Raw genomic sequence first — 16,153 nt, 5'->3', positions numbered from 1 at the left:
CAATGAATAGGCAATCTCCTAGCACTCCTGGATTTATGCACGTGTCCTTAAATATGTGGCTTGGTATTTCATTTTTAGTATCAACTGCAGCAGCCTGTAAAGGAGGAAGGGTTGCTGAGTTGCTCCACCTCTTTGCCTTTCAGATATTGTTAGGAAATAAATTTAGTTGGAATACATTGGTGATGTTTCTTCTTGAGCCATCTTGGAAGCATGAAGTAGAGCTAGGTCCCAAGACATAATAATAATTTTCAGGCTTCTAGGCAACTATACCCCTGCTTTGAATATTTAAACCTCTGGGTGATCCAGATCACTGCTGGTTTATGGTGATGGAAGATCACCAGGGTGCTCTTCAGTGATGTAGAAGAGCTCTGAGTTTAGGATACAGAAGACAGAAGATCCCTATGGCAGGCAAAGATAGAGATTTCAAAGATGGTCAAGCCAGTGATTAATAGTTTCTCACATAATAGTTTAAAACTGTAGTTGAGGTTACTGCAATGCCCCCCCCCCCCCCCCCCCGCATTTGCAAAATCTTAATCAGAGAAGCTATTGAGTCATTTATTTATGACTCCTACACAGTTGCGCATCTCTGTTGCTGATAACGGGCAGGTACTCAACGCTGTTGAGTAACAGAATACCTTTGAATTACTAGAATTACAAACATGCCTTTAGTGAAAGTTGGAAGTCTTTATTATGAACCAATAGCTGATTGTCCTTTAGCCAATGAAAAAACTTCCATTGCCTTCAAAGCACCGTGAATTTAGCTCCAAAGGGATCTGTGAGAGGTGAGGGGTTTAGCTGGGATCAGTTGTGCTGCCGGTGATTTCCGTTTGTTCTGCCTAACCTTGCCTGTGTTGTGTGTACGGACACGTTTTTGTTTTTTGCGTTGCGACTGCTGCCACCTCCCGCGTCACTGCTGGGATTACATGTGCTTCCCCAGGGCTTACACTGGCTGACTTAATGGAAGACAAGAAGAAAAGCAGACTTAGCTGCTTTGGCCGTTCTTCCAATAAACATGGTAAAACGTGCTCGGATTTGCAGTTGAACTTTTCCTTTGTGCCAATACTGCATTGGATGTGGTAGCTTTCGGGAGCACAGATTGTTTGCATTTCTATAACCGAGGCTCAGCCCTCTGTAGCATGGAACTCCTTGTGCATGCAGATCTTCCTGCTGGTTGAAGTGCATGTTTGAAACCGAGCTGCTGCTCTACCTCCATAAAGCAGAGTGTTTAATCCGTTTGGATTTCCACTGAAGTGTTTTTGTCTGTGGCTGCTGTTGAAGAATAGGTTTTCTCTTCCAGAAGTCAGATAAACCAGATCAAAAAGATGTGTTTTAGGTGTGAAGAAAGCAATAGAAGTATTTTGCAAGTTTTATAAATGCATTGTAACGTAAGCTTAGAACATCATGATGACAACCTTTACCATTTACTTTTGATACTTACAATGTAGACTCTAACAAAACACAACAAGCTTTTACTCTATCTCCTTGCTATTGATAGTTTTGTTTCTGTGATTTGTTTTATTCACTTTTCCCCACCCACACTGGAGATGGACAGGAGATTTAGAGTGTGATAGTTATTTTAAAATTTGCCTGTTTTAATACTGGAAAATGTCCTGTTTTGACATGAGTACAGTTGCAGTAGTTAGGAGATTTAGTTTTAATCCTACCTGAAACTAAGTTATTTGACCAACTGGCTTTCTTGCTGTCCTAAAAATCTCTATTGTGGCCCAGACTGAGGCTGAAAACTCTCATCCAGTTACTTTAAAGAATGCAGAAGACTAAATCAGAAATTGCTGGGACCCAACAGACTCATTTTGTACATTGTGTCTGCTTGAAATTGTTTGTGCAATTGTTACATACATTGTCTGATAGCTCACTCAGCTCTACCTGCTGAAGTAGTTCTTTTCTATAAAAATGGTGAGAAAACAGCTGCAACTTTGAACTTTGTGCTTCATATACTTTGTATACTTTGAACTCTGTATTTCAGCACAGCCCTTGAAGGAGCAGGTTCAGGTTCTGATACCTGTCAGGAAGCAGCCTGGCTCTGGCTGAAAACCTGCTGTCACCTGCTGGCAGTGGCTGCTGTATCACAACTGGTGCCTGACCTTGCAAGTCAAAAGCATCCCAAACTCATGGGCACAGACTTGGATTCTTCTGCCTTGCAGGGCAGGTGGACCTTTCGTGAGTAGGGTTTTTTTCAAAGTACAAACTAATGGCCTCAATTTATTTCTTCCCGGGTTCATGAGATGATTATGCTGATCTGAGGAGTTGAAGTTTAGACTGTCTCTAGATTAGAAACACCAAACTAAGTATTTTTCTTTGTATTCCCTTTACCTGGATTTCCATTAAAAGCAACATGTGTGTAGAATGTGCAACATTTCCAAGGTTCACAGTGTCATCCTTCAGGCTTTAAGCAGCTTGTTCAATGATGCTACTGTAACAAAACTTGATTAATTTGCTCTCCTTCCACTGCTATGCAGGCAACCTTATAATGCTTTTCCATGGACTGCCTATAAAAAGAGAGAGCCCATAAGAATGATATACAACAACATTAAATCTGCACTATGATAAAAGATATCTTGCTACACTATCATGGAGAACATCTTCCAAATAGGCTCTCCTTAAACTAAATTTACCCCAAGAACCTTCACAGTCAGAAGAGATAGTTCCACTTCTTTCTGAAGTGTTTTCTGGGCATACAGCAGACTTAGGAAAATCTGAGATGAATTTGCAATAATAATGTTGTCACTTTGTTTTTTTTTTTTTCCACACTATTTTCCTGTTTGACTACCTCAAAGATTTGGTAAAAAGGACTCAGAAAATTAATGTACTAATCTGAGAAAGAATTAGGAAAATTTTGGAGTTCAAGGAATTGGTTGGCTGTTACTAGCACACAGAAGATGATGTTTTTTGTAAGACCGATACAACATTTTGCTGGTTTAAAATAATGCCAAGATTCTCTGCAGTAGTCAATACTGACGAGCTGTGCAAATCACTCCACTTCTGCAGCACTTTTCCTTCAGCACATGTAACCACAAGGCTGTCCAACATGCACCAGTGTGAAAATGACATCAGCCTATGGATTGAAAAGGTACAGTTAAAGTTGAAACAGGTTAAAATTTTCATCATTTTCATTAGAGAGGAAAACATTTCTAACAATAATACTTGACACCACAGTTTAGTAATTCAGGCTGTAGTTTAGCCTGCTTCTGGATTCTACAGTGACACTGAATTGTTGGATTACCTGGTGAGGGCACATCACTGCTGATAGACAGTGGCTTGCTCTTCACTGTGCATTAGTTATGTTGCATCCTGGAGTGGAGTTGGAAATCCCTTCCCTAAAGTCTGAAAACTCCATAGAGTACCTTGTGAATACAGTGGATTGCTTTTCTCATGTTATATTCTTATCCACAGAAGCAAAATGTAGTAGTTGATATATTTTACCTGTTTTCTATCCACTCAGGAAAGTATTAAGCTGCATGCTGTATGGGTTGCTTATATTGTCTAATGCAAGCATTCTTTCGTTTGAAACCAGTTAGCTTAATTGAAGAGATTATTAGATCTAGAAATCTAGATAATCTTGCCAGTAAAATAAGGGCAAAAGGTGAATAAAGAAAAGAGAAAATTTGGCATCATCTTTTCTTTTCAATACTGGGGTGTAAGTACAGATTTCAGAGCTGACCCTGCTGAGATCAGTCTCTCAAAAGTCTCTCAAAATTGAGTGCTGTGTTTGCCTCATGGACACTAACTGCCCTTATGGAGCTGTGGCCGTGGAATTGAGTTGTTTTGAGACGTGGCAGGTTGCTTGCATTAGCAGAGTGGATGTGAACATGCAGTGCTGCTCTGTTCTCCTGGCTAAAGACCTGATGACTTGCTGGCATTACTGGAGCTGGACTTCCACACGGTGCCTTTCTCAGGACTTCTGTCAAGTTTCAGTTTTGACATATAAATTACAGTATAATGACAGCTGAGTTTCTAATGTGAATTGGTTCTTTTTTTTTTTCCCTCTTCTGTTTGTAATACAGCACCTGCAAGTCACTGATAGAGATGGAGCAACAGCCCTGTGGTGTCTGAGACACAGTAACATCCTGATGTATTTAATAATTAGCAGAACTGACATTCACTTCAGTAGGGACAAAGATATTTTTACTTTGTTTTGCTTCACATAATCCTGTTCAAAATGGGCTGTTATTTTTTACTGTGGGCTAACACATAAAGTCAGGCTAGACTTGAATTAAAATTACAGTACTTCACTTTTTACATGCATTTATATTACTTGCATGAAATGTAGTTTTTTTGTCACACAGTGGAGTGATACTTCATGAAGAACTGGATTCTAGGTACTTTTTTTTTCAGGGGCAGGAAAGGTTGATAAATTTGAAATACAGGTGTGGGACACATAACACATATGCAGTAATCATGGAAGTAGGCCTAGCTGTTTTTTCCTGGCAGCTCTTAACAGTGTGTGAAACAAGACTTCTGCACTCTTGTTTTGCAGTTGCCCATCACAAGTGATGAAATGTTCATCATTAGCTGACTATAATGCTGTGTTTTCTAACAGCAGTCAAGTCACCTGGCACAAGGCAACCAGTTTAGTTCTTTACCAGACAGGGAAACCCCTTATATTATTTCAAAACACATTGGCATGTTATAATAAAATTCTTAGTTCTGAATAGTTCACAGTCCTGAGACTATGTTTGAAATAGTTTTGTGATTTTTTTCTTTAACCCTTTGAAATTTTAATAGTTGAATTTGAACATCAAGTATGTTTTTTCTCTCTGTTTTTGAGTGAAATTCCTTTTGAACTCCTACTCTAAGCTGTGAAGTTCTTACAGTACTAGCAAAATTCATTATTTTAAAACTGATTTATAAAGGGAAGCATGATATTAGAATTGAGATACTTGCAGGTGCTAACCAGTGACTTTTAATATATAAAGCCATTACAGTAATATTTTTTAAAAATCATCAGAACAGAAGAACCTTGTGAAAGAAGGTTTTGCTGTGCTTACTGCCTGAAGTGCTTTGTTTATTCAAACACCTGCATGGGCATTTTGGATCTTTCTTTGTTATGCCACTCTGTTTAACATTTCATATAGCACTGACTTGCTTATGGGGACAGATACTCAGCTGTTGCAAACAGTAGCTGAGCACCTGGCCTGCCCAGACCTGTCAGTCTCCAGCTTGGATGGGATTGATGGGCACAGAAACCAAACCAGCACTTCCCACTCCCTCTGTCTTCATGTCAGTGTTGAGGCAATACAGAGGCTGTGCAGAGAGACTGTTTCTAACAGTTACCACTTTGTACCTGATTTGTACACAAATCAGAAAATTCAGGGTCTGATTGTTAAACCTCATGTCATCCTTTAGGCTACCAAAACAGTGAGATTTCCCTGACAGAAGCTGGCAGTGTGGCCCCTATTCCCTCAGTACTCTCAGTCCACAGATATTGGCTTTAACCCTTCCTAACAAATCAAACCGAACAAAATAAACCAAATAAGCAAACCATCAAAACAGTGGAAGATACACAGCAGAATGCCTTTAGAATGCTCTGTTTTTCTTTTATTCTTGCTGTTTGGCAGTAATTTCAGTGCATCTTGCACCTTTCTTATGTTTCCTACTTTAAATGGTATTTCTACTATATAGACCAGCAACATTAATTTACGTTTTTTTTTTTTTTTTTTTGTTCTTGAGGTTTTCCTTTCATACTTGCTTTGCAGACATCGAACCAGTTCTCTCCCCTAGGACATAATGAAAACTTTGGCTTTTCATCATTTCCTAACTCTTTTTGACTTAAGGTGTCTTCCCTCTATATTTCAGTTGATTTGAAGACAAATGGTGATGACCCAGCTGAAAATGACTTCTGTCTAAACAACCATCAGCTACAATTGCTAACCCCTCAGTAATGATCCACTATATGAGTGGTAATTCACTCTGTGGTGAATGTAATTGTCCCCTTTTTGTTAGCAGTAATTCTCGTCATGTTTTGAAGGACCATTCTCCCATTCCCCATGCTCCTGCCTGCTGCTCACACAGTATTTGCAGGCACATTTATTTTCTTGCATCTTGCCTCGAAAATTCAAGATGTCAGTAAAAGCAAAGAGTGGTCAGTGTGACCACGGTGTGATTGTTCCTCCTTTCAGAAGTTTGATAATATTTCTTGGAATCAGCGAGAACACTTCTCAAAGTGAAAAGTTACAGAATCTAGCTCAGGTTAATTTCTTTGCTGGGGTAGCATACTCTTTGTACAAAGCTCCTCTACTTGACATTCTGCAGTGAATTGTAAGCAATTACCTTGAATCACTAAAAAGAAGCAAACAAAAAAAAAAAAAACTCCACCATTCTCTCTGGAATTCCGTGTGCTTCTTTTTGGTGGGAGAGGACAACTGATGAAGCGTCTGACTTCATCTACGACTCATCACATCTTCCAAGCTCTCAGCAGAGCTGGAGGCATTCTTGCCACGGGCCAGGAGAGCCCAGGTGTGCAGTGCCTTGCTTGGTGCTGGGTCTGAGCAGTTTTGTGTCCCCACAGCGAGCATGCCCACCAGCGAGACCGAGTCGGTGAACACGGAGAACGTCAGCGGGGAAGGGGAGAGCCCGGCGTGCTGCGGGAGTTTGTGGTGAGTGCACGGATGGGGGCTGAGCTCCCACCTCATCACCCCAGCATTTCAAAGGATCCTTCTTTCCCCGCTGGTTATTTTGCCAAAAGTGCCTTGAAATAGCCAGGCTTTGTACGGCACTTGCAGGAGTTTGATGTTAGACTGATTATTAGAGTGTTAAAGCGCTCCACAAATTCTCAGGTGAAGAAGATGTAGAACAACTCAAACTCAGCTCGCAGTGGTATTGTGATTTCCTGAAAGCTTTTATAAAATACAATTTTTGTCCAAAATGATAAGAAAGAATGGAAGTTTCTAATGACATGTAAAAATAAAAATTCTGTTAAACTGTGCATGACCTGGAGAATGTGTATTTTTTAGACAATAACTGTCTAAGTATATGGGAATATTTCTATAACCCATGGTGTTCAGTCTTTATTTGCTCAGATTTTCATGACTTCCAGGCAGCTTCTACCTGTTTATTCAAGATTTTTTTACTGAGTTTTAAAGGATATTTCCTTTCTTTCACTGAGAAAATTTGTAAGGCTTTAGAAATGGTATTTCAGAAAACAAATAACAGGGAAAAGAATTTCAGCATTCACAGTGAATTTTGTTAAAAGCTTGTTTTATGTGTATGTAATGCCAATGCAAAAATTCCAAAGGAAAATAATTTGTTAATTAATTTTTCTCCTTTCTTAAAAATGTGTTTTCCTTTTCTTCTAGTCAAACCATCTCAAAATCCAAGTTCAGGTCAGTATTTTTCTCTTATCATCACATTCTAAGGTAAATGCAAAATCTTGGTCCAATTCTCACTCTTCTGGGCTGATCCTCACTCCAGCTTCTGGAATTTTACTCTGCAATGTCAGTGCACTGTGTTTGAGCACAAAGTCAGGCCATAACTTATGAAGGATATTGTTTTGACCACTATATCAAAATGCCATTGGATCAAAACAGAAAATGATTTCACTGCAAGCTTGCCTACCTGCTGCACTACAAGACAAAATAGAAGTTAATCTTTGGGAACATGCCTTTACTGGCATCAATATAATGGGGAAATTTACTGCTGTTCTCATTTTTGAATTTTTGTTTTCTTTTTGTCTGTTTGTGTATGCCGATGTTATTCATACACATTCATATATGTACCAGTTAGCTATACTTTCTTGGCACTGGTTCCATACATCTATTTGGGGAAATTAAAAGAATAGCCCCATTGGCTTTAGAAAACTTGGAGTTACACAGTTTGAGCCTGCCTGTGAGTCTTATAAGTAGAGATATCCCACCATTATTGTTCTTGTCTCATGGGCTTCAATGATAGTTCTGTAAGTGTAAAAAAGTCACTTTAACCTACCCAGGGTGTGAGGCATCTCTGTGATGGCCATGGACACAGCCCTTATAGGAGGGGATTGGCAGGATAAGAATGTTCTTGAATGCCACGCTGAATTAGGTCAGGACAGGATATTTTTCCTTTATATGGCTAGAATACCACAAAGCCTTGAAACATCTTTGTACTTTGATATCTAAAAACAGTATTAATTTCCATTACTACAAGTACAAATTTAAGGTGCATAAAGAAAAACTTGGTTAATGCTTGAACAGAGTTCCCTGAAGTGAAGCAGAGAAATCTAGTTTTGAGTCCAAAGATATATCCTCACTTGTGAATCCAACTCATATCTAGGTACAGCCTCAACTTGTCAGTCTTATTTATTTCACAGACATTTGCCCACTGACACAATTTCAGGGCACATCAGTAGAAATCTCCAGGAATTACTGAATAACTGATGTTATAGGGTAGATTTCTAAAAGGTGACCTCAGCATTCCTATTCTGTTTAATCCTGCCAGAATTCTCTTTGTGGTTTAACTCAAAGCCTACATTTTTAGACTGAATTTAATTTGGATCCTGAGTTGATTCTTTGACTTTTCTTTATTGTTATTAAGTGTATAGGGACTTGGAGAGACAGATTTATTTTGTTACCCAGTGAAATGTTAAATGTAGCTTATTCTAATTATTTCATTTTCGTTTTATAACAGGCAATTGGAGTCTCCAAATGTTGTGCTTTACATTTAGAAATCTATAAGGAAATATATTAAAAAAAAAAAGGAATAACATGTTAGCAGTCCCTAATCTGCAACTGGTAATGATTTACACAGCTATTGAAGTATTATACACATATTTATGACAATACACCTGCTCACACATACACAATTGTACTTGCTTTCTACAAAAAAGAAACTCTCCTTAAGTTAATATGTGTTTTCCTTACAATAATAAAAAATTTATTTTTATTTGAACTTTCAGTCGACGCTGGCGTCGCTGGAACCGCTTTAACAGAAGAAAATGTAGGGCTGCAGTAAAATCTGTCACATTTTATTGGCTAGTTATTGTCTTGGTCTTTTTGAACACGTTAACTATCTCATCAGAACATTACAATCAACCTGACTGGCTGACCCAGATCCAAGGTACAGTCAAAACTTATTTGTCCTGGTCTTGACTATGGATAGTTGCATTCTATCAGGGGCTACTTTGTACTTTGCCATTTTGCTGTTTCTGTCTGAAGGCTATTCAGCCCAGCCAGAGGGAGATAAAAGAAAGGACTGAGTGTGGTCTTTGATTTCCATAGCTGTAACACAGCTTTGTAACACAGCAGCACAGACCTGGCAACGCTAGATTGTAAATACCTGTACTTTTATCAAGAAACTGTGATTGAAAGATGAGGAGCAAGTGGGAACTGGCACAGCAGAACTTGCCGTGGGCTGGTTGCTTGAGTTACAGTGTGGACTCAGGCTGTGAGCTGAGGAACTGTGGGCTGCACAACAGATTGGAAAGATGAATAGATTATAGCTGGCAGGAAACTTTACATCCTCGTGTAACTTTTGCCACTTAAGCATCAACTACAGTCAACATAAAAAAGCAGTACTTGCTTTTTAAGCAAAAAGCTGCAGACTCATGTAGGAAGTACAGTACTAATATATTAAAATAAAAATGGACTCTACGAGGCAATTCAGAATCTTTTTTTTCTTTAATATTTTGTTCCAGATATCGCAAATAAAGTTCTTCTGGCTTTATTCACCTGTGAAATGTTAGTAAAGATGTACAGCTTGGGCCTGCAGGCCTATTTTGTTTCTCTCTTTAACCGCTTTGATTGCTTCGTTGTTTGTGGTGGCATTGTTGAAACCATTTTGGTGGAGTTGGAAATTATGTCACCCCTTGGAATTTCAGTGTTTCGCTGTGTTCGTCTCCTGCGTATTTTTAAAGTAACAAGGTAAGATTATCTAATACTGCTAATTCTAAGGATAGCTGAAGAGTGATCAGCAATTGTTTTGTAATACTTCATCACGCACTGCTCTTTTACTGTGTTGTTTGGGTTTTTTTTTTGGTGTGTGTTAACACACGCGTTTTAATTTATAGGCACTGGGCATCCCTGAGCAACTTGGTAGCATCCTTGTTAAACTCAATGAAGTCCATTGCTTCACTGTTGCTTCTGCTTTTCCTCTTCATCATAATCTTCTCGTTGCTTGGAATGCAGCTGTTTGGAGGCAAATTTAATTTTGATGAAACTCAAACAAAACGGAGCACCTTCGATAATTTTCCACAAGCCCTTTTAACTGTATTCCAGGTAACTTTCTTTCATCCTGTATGAGACATTTTACCTTTGATCAACAAAACTGTTTAAGTGATCATATTGCCTGAAAATAAAATCATGAATACGATTTATTCAGTTTGCTTTAAGTAGCATTCTGCTCATTAAATTCAGTACTCTAGTAACTTTGCACCATTTGTACCATTTGTTTCGTATCTTCTTTGATCTATCTATGCAACACAGCTGTCATGTTACTTCACAGAGTTAAATCTTCTTTGTCCATCAAACACATGACTAGGAAAAGAGGTGGAGTGTTATATTTATTTTGATCAAATTCTTTTCTGTAACTTCATTAGCTGTGTAACATTTCAGCTGTTCTCAAGCACAAAAAAATAATAAGCCTTTAAAGAATGCATGTTTACATAGAGGACATATCACTATAACATAAAAATAAGCGTTAATTTCTTCAGAGACCATTAAAATTAAAACTTTATTGCAATCTTAAGGCAAACTTGTCTGCTATTTGGGAAATGGTAGGGACATACTTAGAGTTTTCACTTATTTGTGATGCTTTTTAAAAATTTCTTTTCCCCGATTTGGATACTGGAATTAGGCTATTTGGTTTCATCTTGCTCACCATTTTCACATTTGGCTGTGTACATTGCCACAGTATTTGGTTTCAGCCATTATAGGTCAGAGTTAAATCCCTGCAGGATTCACCTTGGTGTCACCTTTGTTTCTTTGGTGTTTCTTTGTCACCTTTGTCTCATCTGGTGGCTGCCCAGAGCAAGCAGAAAAATCTTTCCAGTTAATTTTAAAATAAGAAAATATTAATGAGAAATTTCTTTATGAGGAAAAGAGTTCACACTTGAACTGACATTGCCCCTACAAAAACTTAAGGCTGTGCTTTCCAATTCAGCTGAGTTAGATTTTATTCAGATTTTAGGCTGTCTCATTTTCAAAGGAATGAAGGTTCCTTCAGTTTTAGAAGACACTTAGGAGCAACCAACCTGTTGGGTGCCCACCAGCAATGAGAATTAACTGGATAAGTTCACCTCTCCAAAAAAGGATTTCAGAAAATGGCATGTATTTAATTGTCCAAAACAACCATTTAATTGCTTGGAAGGAAAGTATTACATGTTTTCTCAGGACAGAACTGATACTTTTTAAGAAGGTACTTGGAAATACATGAAGTGCCCCTAAAGCCTGCATTGCAATACTCAGAATTTTTATTGTAGTACAGATTAATGGCCAGTATTTAAGAAAAGAAAAAAAAAGGAATCCTAAAACACAGACTAACTTTATTTTTAAGTGATGGACATTTTTTGGCATTGGTACATATGTGGCCTCACTGAAAACCAGGGCTGTTATTTTGGCATGCCAAGATAAAAAAAAAAAAATCAATAAAATTTAATTTTTTATTATTTTTGCCTTTGAAGTTCAATCGTATAAATGCATAGCACAAAATAAAAGCTGTTAAAGTTAAACCCAAGCTTTCAGGAGATGTTTGTTTAAATGGGAATTTTAAAACAATGCATGAAAAGAGCATGGTATTGCTTTATGCATACAGAGGGTTAGCTGTGTTGTGTGGTCAGAGGAAATGTTTTTCCACTTCTGATGCTGAGTTACTGCTAATCTCCTAATATCTGCTCCTTAGATCCTAACAGGAGAAGATTGGAATGCTGTCATGTATGATGGCATAATGGCATACGGTGGTCCCTCATCCTCAGGCATGATTGTCTGTATATATTTCATTATCCTCTTCATCTGTGGTAACTGTATCCTTTACACTGGCTGGAGACATCTGGGAGTGGGGCTGTGTGCCAGGGACCTGAACAGAATCCCTCTGGGAAGGGGTAAGTGGCCACGGGCAAGTGCTCTCTGCATGTGCCAAGTCCTTTAAATTGACTTTTCCTTGTGCCCTGTTCCTGAGGAAGGAGATCTCCAGGTCACCTCCATGGCAGAAAGCAGGGAATGTTTTCTTTCCTTCTTCCTTCCTTGGGAGCACGGCCTTACCCTGCCTGCTGCTTGTGCCCCCTGGCAGTGCAGGGCTGGAGTCTGGGCAGTGGGGCAGCGATTGTCCGTCCATCCACCCATCCATCTGTCCGTCCACCCATCCGTCCACTCACCCATCCATCCATCCATCCGTCCACCCACCCATCCATCCATCTGTCCACCCACCCATCCATCCATCCGTCCACCCATCCATCCATCCATCCATCCATCCATCCATCCATCCATCCATCCATCCACCCATCCCCAGCACTCAGGGCTGCCCTGTGGGCTCTGACCAGGCTGGGAGAGCAGACAGGGATCCTCTGCAGGGCAGAGGAGTCTGGTGAACTTTCCCTTTCCCTGCCTTCAGTGATCTGGAAATGCTTCCTTGGCCCCATGTAGAAACAAACTACTGCCAGTCCCAGAAGTTTTTAAGAGGTCAGGAGGTGATGAAAGGGTTAGCCATTGTATTTTTCTGCACTATATGGGATTTGTATCAGTGTTTTTGATTAACTGATGCGGTCTGAAGAAGTGAATTTGATATAGATTGTTGTAGGCATGAAAGGCAGTGCATTATAAAAATGAATTTTTCAAAATGCCTGAACAGTAGTCATGTATAATAGACAATTTCATATTTGGGCTTGCTCAAGCTAGCCTGAAGTTGAATTTCATTTATTTAAAAAAATACTTCAAGCATTCTGCTATGTTAAAACCTGTGACCCTAATGGAACTCTGCTCACTTTACAGCCAGTATCAGTCTGGTCCATTAAATGGGTGTTATTTGCACTACACTCCAGCATCACAAACCTCCACGCTGTAGGTTGGGAACATGTGTTTTATATCTCTCACATTGTCAGTGTTTATGCTGATAATAAACCACACAAGTATGGTAAGGCGTAATGTCCTTAAAATGATTTGAAATAGATATCTTGCTAAATGTCTTTTTGGCCATTGCTGTGGATAACTTGGCAGATGCTGAAAGTCTAAATACAGCTCAGAAGGAAGAAGCTGAAGAAAAGGAAAGGAAAAAGAATGCGAGGTAAAATAGATGGGAATGTCGAACCAGCAAGAGAGGGAACAAGAAGTATGAACTATGAATTCTTGCATAGGATTTTTTTATATGAATGTCTTTACCATTTTCAAAATGTACTGGACTCAGGAAAAAAAATAGGAGGGTTTGTTTAGACAGTAAAATAATAGAAAAACAGTATGATTTTAGGTAAAAGTTAGGCAGTAATTGGGGTGAATTAAGAATGCATTTATAAACCAACTGATATTTAAACATTGCACAATAAATCCTATTGTTGCAATTAGCACAATAATTTATCTGTTGTTGCCAGTGCAAGGCTCCCTGTGGAATCAGTTCTCTAAGCCTTATATAGACAAGTAGAAAACCTTCTTTTGAAATCAGTGCAAGCCTGTTGAAGTCAATGAAAGTTGTTTGCATGAGTCCAAGGGCACAGTTTATCCCTCTAGAAAGGAATAATGATCATGCATTGAATGTTTTAGGGATTAGCCTCTGGAATGATATTCAAAATCATAATCTTTTAAATGGATCATTGCATTCAAATGCAGTAGATTTTATTGCTCTGACACCTGCAGCTTCACAAAATATTGCAAATATTTTATTATAAGGCTTTCAAGTTTTCAATGAATTGGTATAGTTCAGTTAAAATTGTCTGTCTTTACATGGGATGTTTTGTAACTGTTATTGTATTGTTTTATAGAAAGGAGAGTCTGGAAAATAAAAAAAGTGAGAAGTCAGAAGGTGACCAAAAGAAGCCCAAGGATAGTAAGGTGTTTATCCTAAATTTTGTCTCTTTTCTAAAAAGCAATTATACTGATTTTGCTAGGGAGTACTTTGTATTGTGCATTGTACTATTATTTTTATGAGGCACTCATCCCTACATTCTTTTCCAGGCAAAGGAAACTTAGTTCTGATGCTTTGCATCCTCACAGTATATTGTAAACCAGAAAAATCCTTTTTGTTCCAGGATATCCTGAGAGGGGGAAGCTCTTAGAGAAGAAAATAGTTTATATTAGAAAAATGTGATTTTTTTTTTTTTTTTTTTTTTAGGATCCCTGTAGGTATTTTGCTTGATAAATCAAATGAGATCAGTGAATAATAAAAACTGAGTAGAATGTTCATACATTCTTGGTAGCTATTATCAGTGTGTTGGTTCTATTCTTATTGTGATTTATACAATCAGAAAAATGTGGATACTATAGAAAAATATTTTTTGAAAAATAAGTAATAATAATTAGTAATTACAAGTACTTATAATAATAATAAGTATACTTATTGTTAAAGCTTATAATAATTATAAAAATAAGTAATAAGTAATAAAATGTCAGCTCTCCTGTGTTCTCAGAGTTACTCTGCTTCAGCAAACTCACTTCTCTGACTTCAGAGGCTTATTTGGTTTGCTTACTGTGGGCTTTGTGCTCTATATTAAAATTCATTTTTGTTCCTGTGCATCCTTTTCATTGCTGTAGGTGACAATTGGTGAATATGGAGAAGGAGAGGATGAGGATAAAGATCCCTATCCCCCCTGTGATGTACCAGGTATGTGAATGCTAGCTAGAAACACAATTAAGTGTGTTTGCTAAAATATCCCAGACTGGCTCTTGATGAATCAATTCCTTTGAAGTCAGTGAAGTTGTGCTCTCTTATCAGTGGATAAATGGGCCTAAGTATTATCTTTTTCTGCAGCTTTCTAGAGAGTACAAGCAGCATTTGAGAGTTAATACTGTGAGCCTCAGGACTGTTTCAGTAGCACTACCTGAATGGGAGAGCAAATTCTAAACTTCTCTCAAACATTTGGCAAAAGAGGACATTCCAGGGCTGATGATGTTTGGTCAGTTTTTATTTGGCCCAGTGAACATACTTATCTAAAAATCAGTTTTGCCTGATTGTCTGGGTGTATGTCACAAAAATCTGTCCTGAATTTTGAGCGCACAGCGCTCACCCAGTACCCAGAGCTCAGCTCTCAGCTCAGGCATGGATGGGGCTGAGCTGAACTGGGACTCCGGAGGAGTCCCCAGCTGAGGCTGCTCAGGACCAGCAAAGCCTCTTGATGCCCTCAGGACACTCATGCACACACCCACATATGCACAACAACCTGCATGAGAGCTTGTGACAGCATTTGGATGTTCACATATTGCTTTATTGATTTTTAGAGTCGTGCCACGAATATGTATTTCCTATAAGCCATGTGTATTCTCAGAGAAGCTCTGCTTTTGTATTGCTATGAACAAAACCTCGATATTTTTATAGTTTGTAGTAAAAAGAATGTTAAATTTAAAGTAGGTGAAGATGAAGAAGATGAGGAGGATGAACCAGAGGTGCCAGCAGGCCCACGTCCCCGTAGAATATCAGAGCTCAACATGAAGGAGAAGATAACACCAATCCCTGAAGGGAGTGCCTTCTTCATTTTCAGCAGCACCAACCCGTAAATATAATTTTGAAAAGTACTGGTTTAGACATCAAGGTTTAACAGTGAAATAACAGATCTCCTTCCAGGGAGATCAGCAGTAGAAATCTAGTGTCTTCAACAGAAAAGTGATTGGCTTCCCTCCTAAAATTTTCTGATTTAAATGGTAAATGAGAAGAACTTGAAAAATATATTATTTTTCTTCCCACTGTTGACGATAGAAGCATTTTGTACATATAATCTGAGTTTTCACATATCTGGAAAGTACCCTTTAAGGTGTATTATCTATGTACTATGTTAATCACTGGATATAAAAAATCTGAATATCTTCTGCATGAGACAGAATTTCTAGTAACCCTAGTAATCTTTGGGGAGGAGAAACCAGAAAAAGAGAAAAGTAGGAGAAAGGTTATATGTATTCCTCTTAGGGTAACAGCATTTCCCAGACTCAAACAAGCATCAGAGAAAAAGATAAAGACAAATTATTTCACAAAATCAGGAACTGTAATAGTTGGATTTTGGGGAGGCAGTGGAATCTTTCACCACTTAGTCTAA

At 38.4% G+C, this 16,153-nt stretch overlaps 1 protein-coding gene across 1 annotated transcript in view; it reads left to right on the top strand.

The window, feature by feature from the left end:
• CACNA1D (calcium voltage-gated channel subunit alpha1 D) overlaps positions 1-16,153 on the top strand; it is a 167,911-nt gene that overhangs the window by 92,706 nt on the left and 59,052 nt on the right. Inside the window, exons 10-20 of the mRNA XM_062500851.1 lie at positions 938-1,015; positions 6,527-6,614; positions 7,314-7,340; positions 8,888-9,048; positions 9,626-9,851; positions 9,998-10,205; positions 11,827-11,947; positions 13,089-13,203; positions 13,892-13,961; positions 14,661-14,730; positions 15,472-15,616. Coding sequence (XP_062356835.1) covers positions 938-1,015; positions 6,527-6,614; positions 7,314-7,340; positions 8,888-9,048; positions 9,626-9,851; positions 9,998-10,205; positions 11,827-11,947; positions 13,089-13,203; positions 13,892-13,961; positions 14,661-14,730; positions 15,472-15,616 — 1,309 coding nt within the window. The remainder of the gene's footprint in view (positions 1-937; positions 1,016-6,526; positions 6,615-7,313; positions 7,341-8,887; positions 9,049-9,625; positions 9,852-9,997; positions 10,206-11,826; positions 11,948-13,088; positions 13,204-13,891; positions 13,962-14,660; positions 14,731-15,471; positions 15,617-16,153) is intronic.

The sequence above is a fragment of the Cinclus cinclus genome, chromosome 12 (assembly GCF_963662255.1).
Source record: "Cinclus cinclus chromosome 12, bCinCin1.1, whole genome shotgun sequence".
In the NCBI taxonomy this organism is placed as follows: domain Eukaryota; kingdom Metazoa; phylum Chordata; class Aves; order Passeriformes; family Cinclidae; genus Cinclus; species Cinclus cinclus.
The sequence above is the reverse complement of the archived record's forward strand: the minus strand, read 5'-3'. Positions and strand labels throughout refer to the sequence as shown.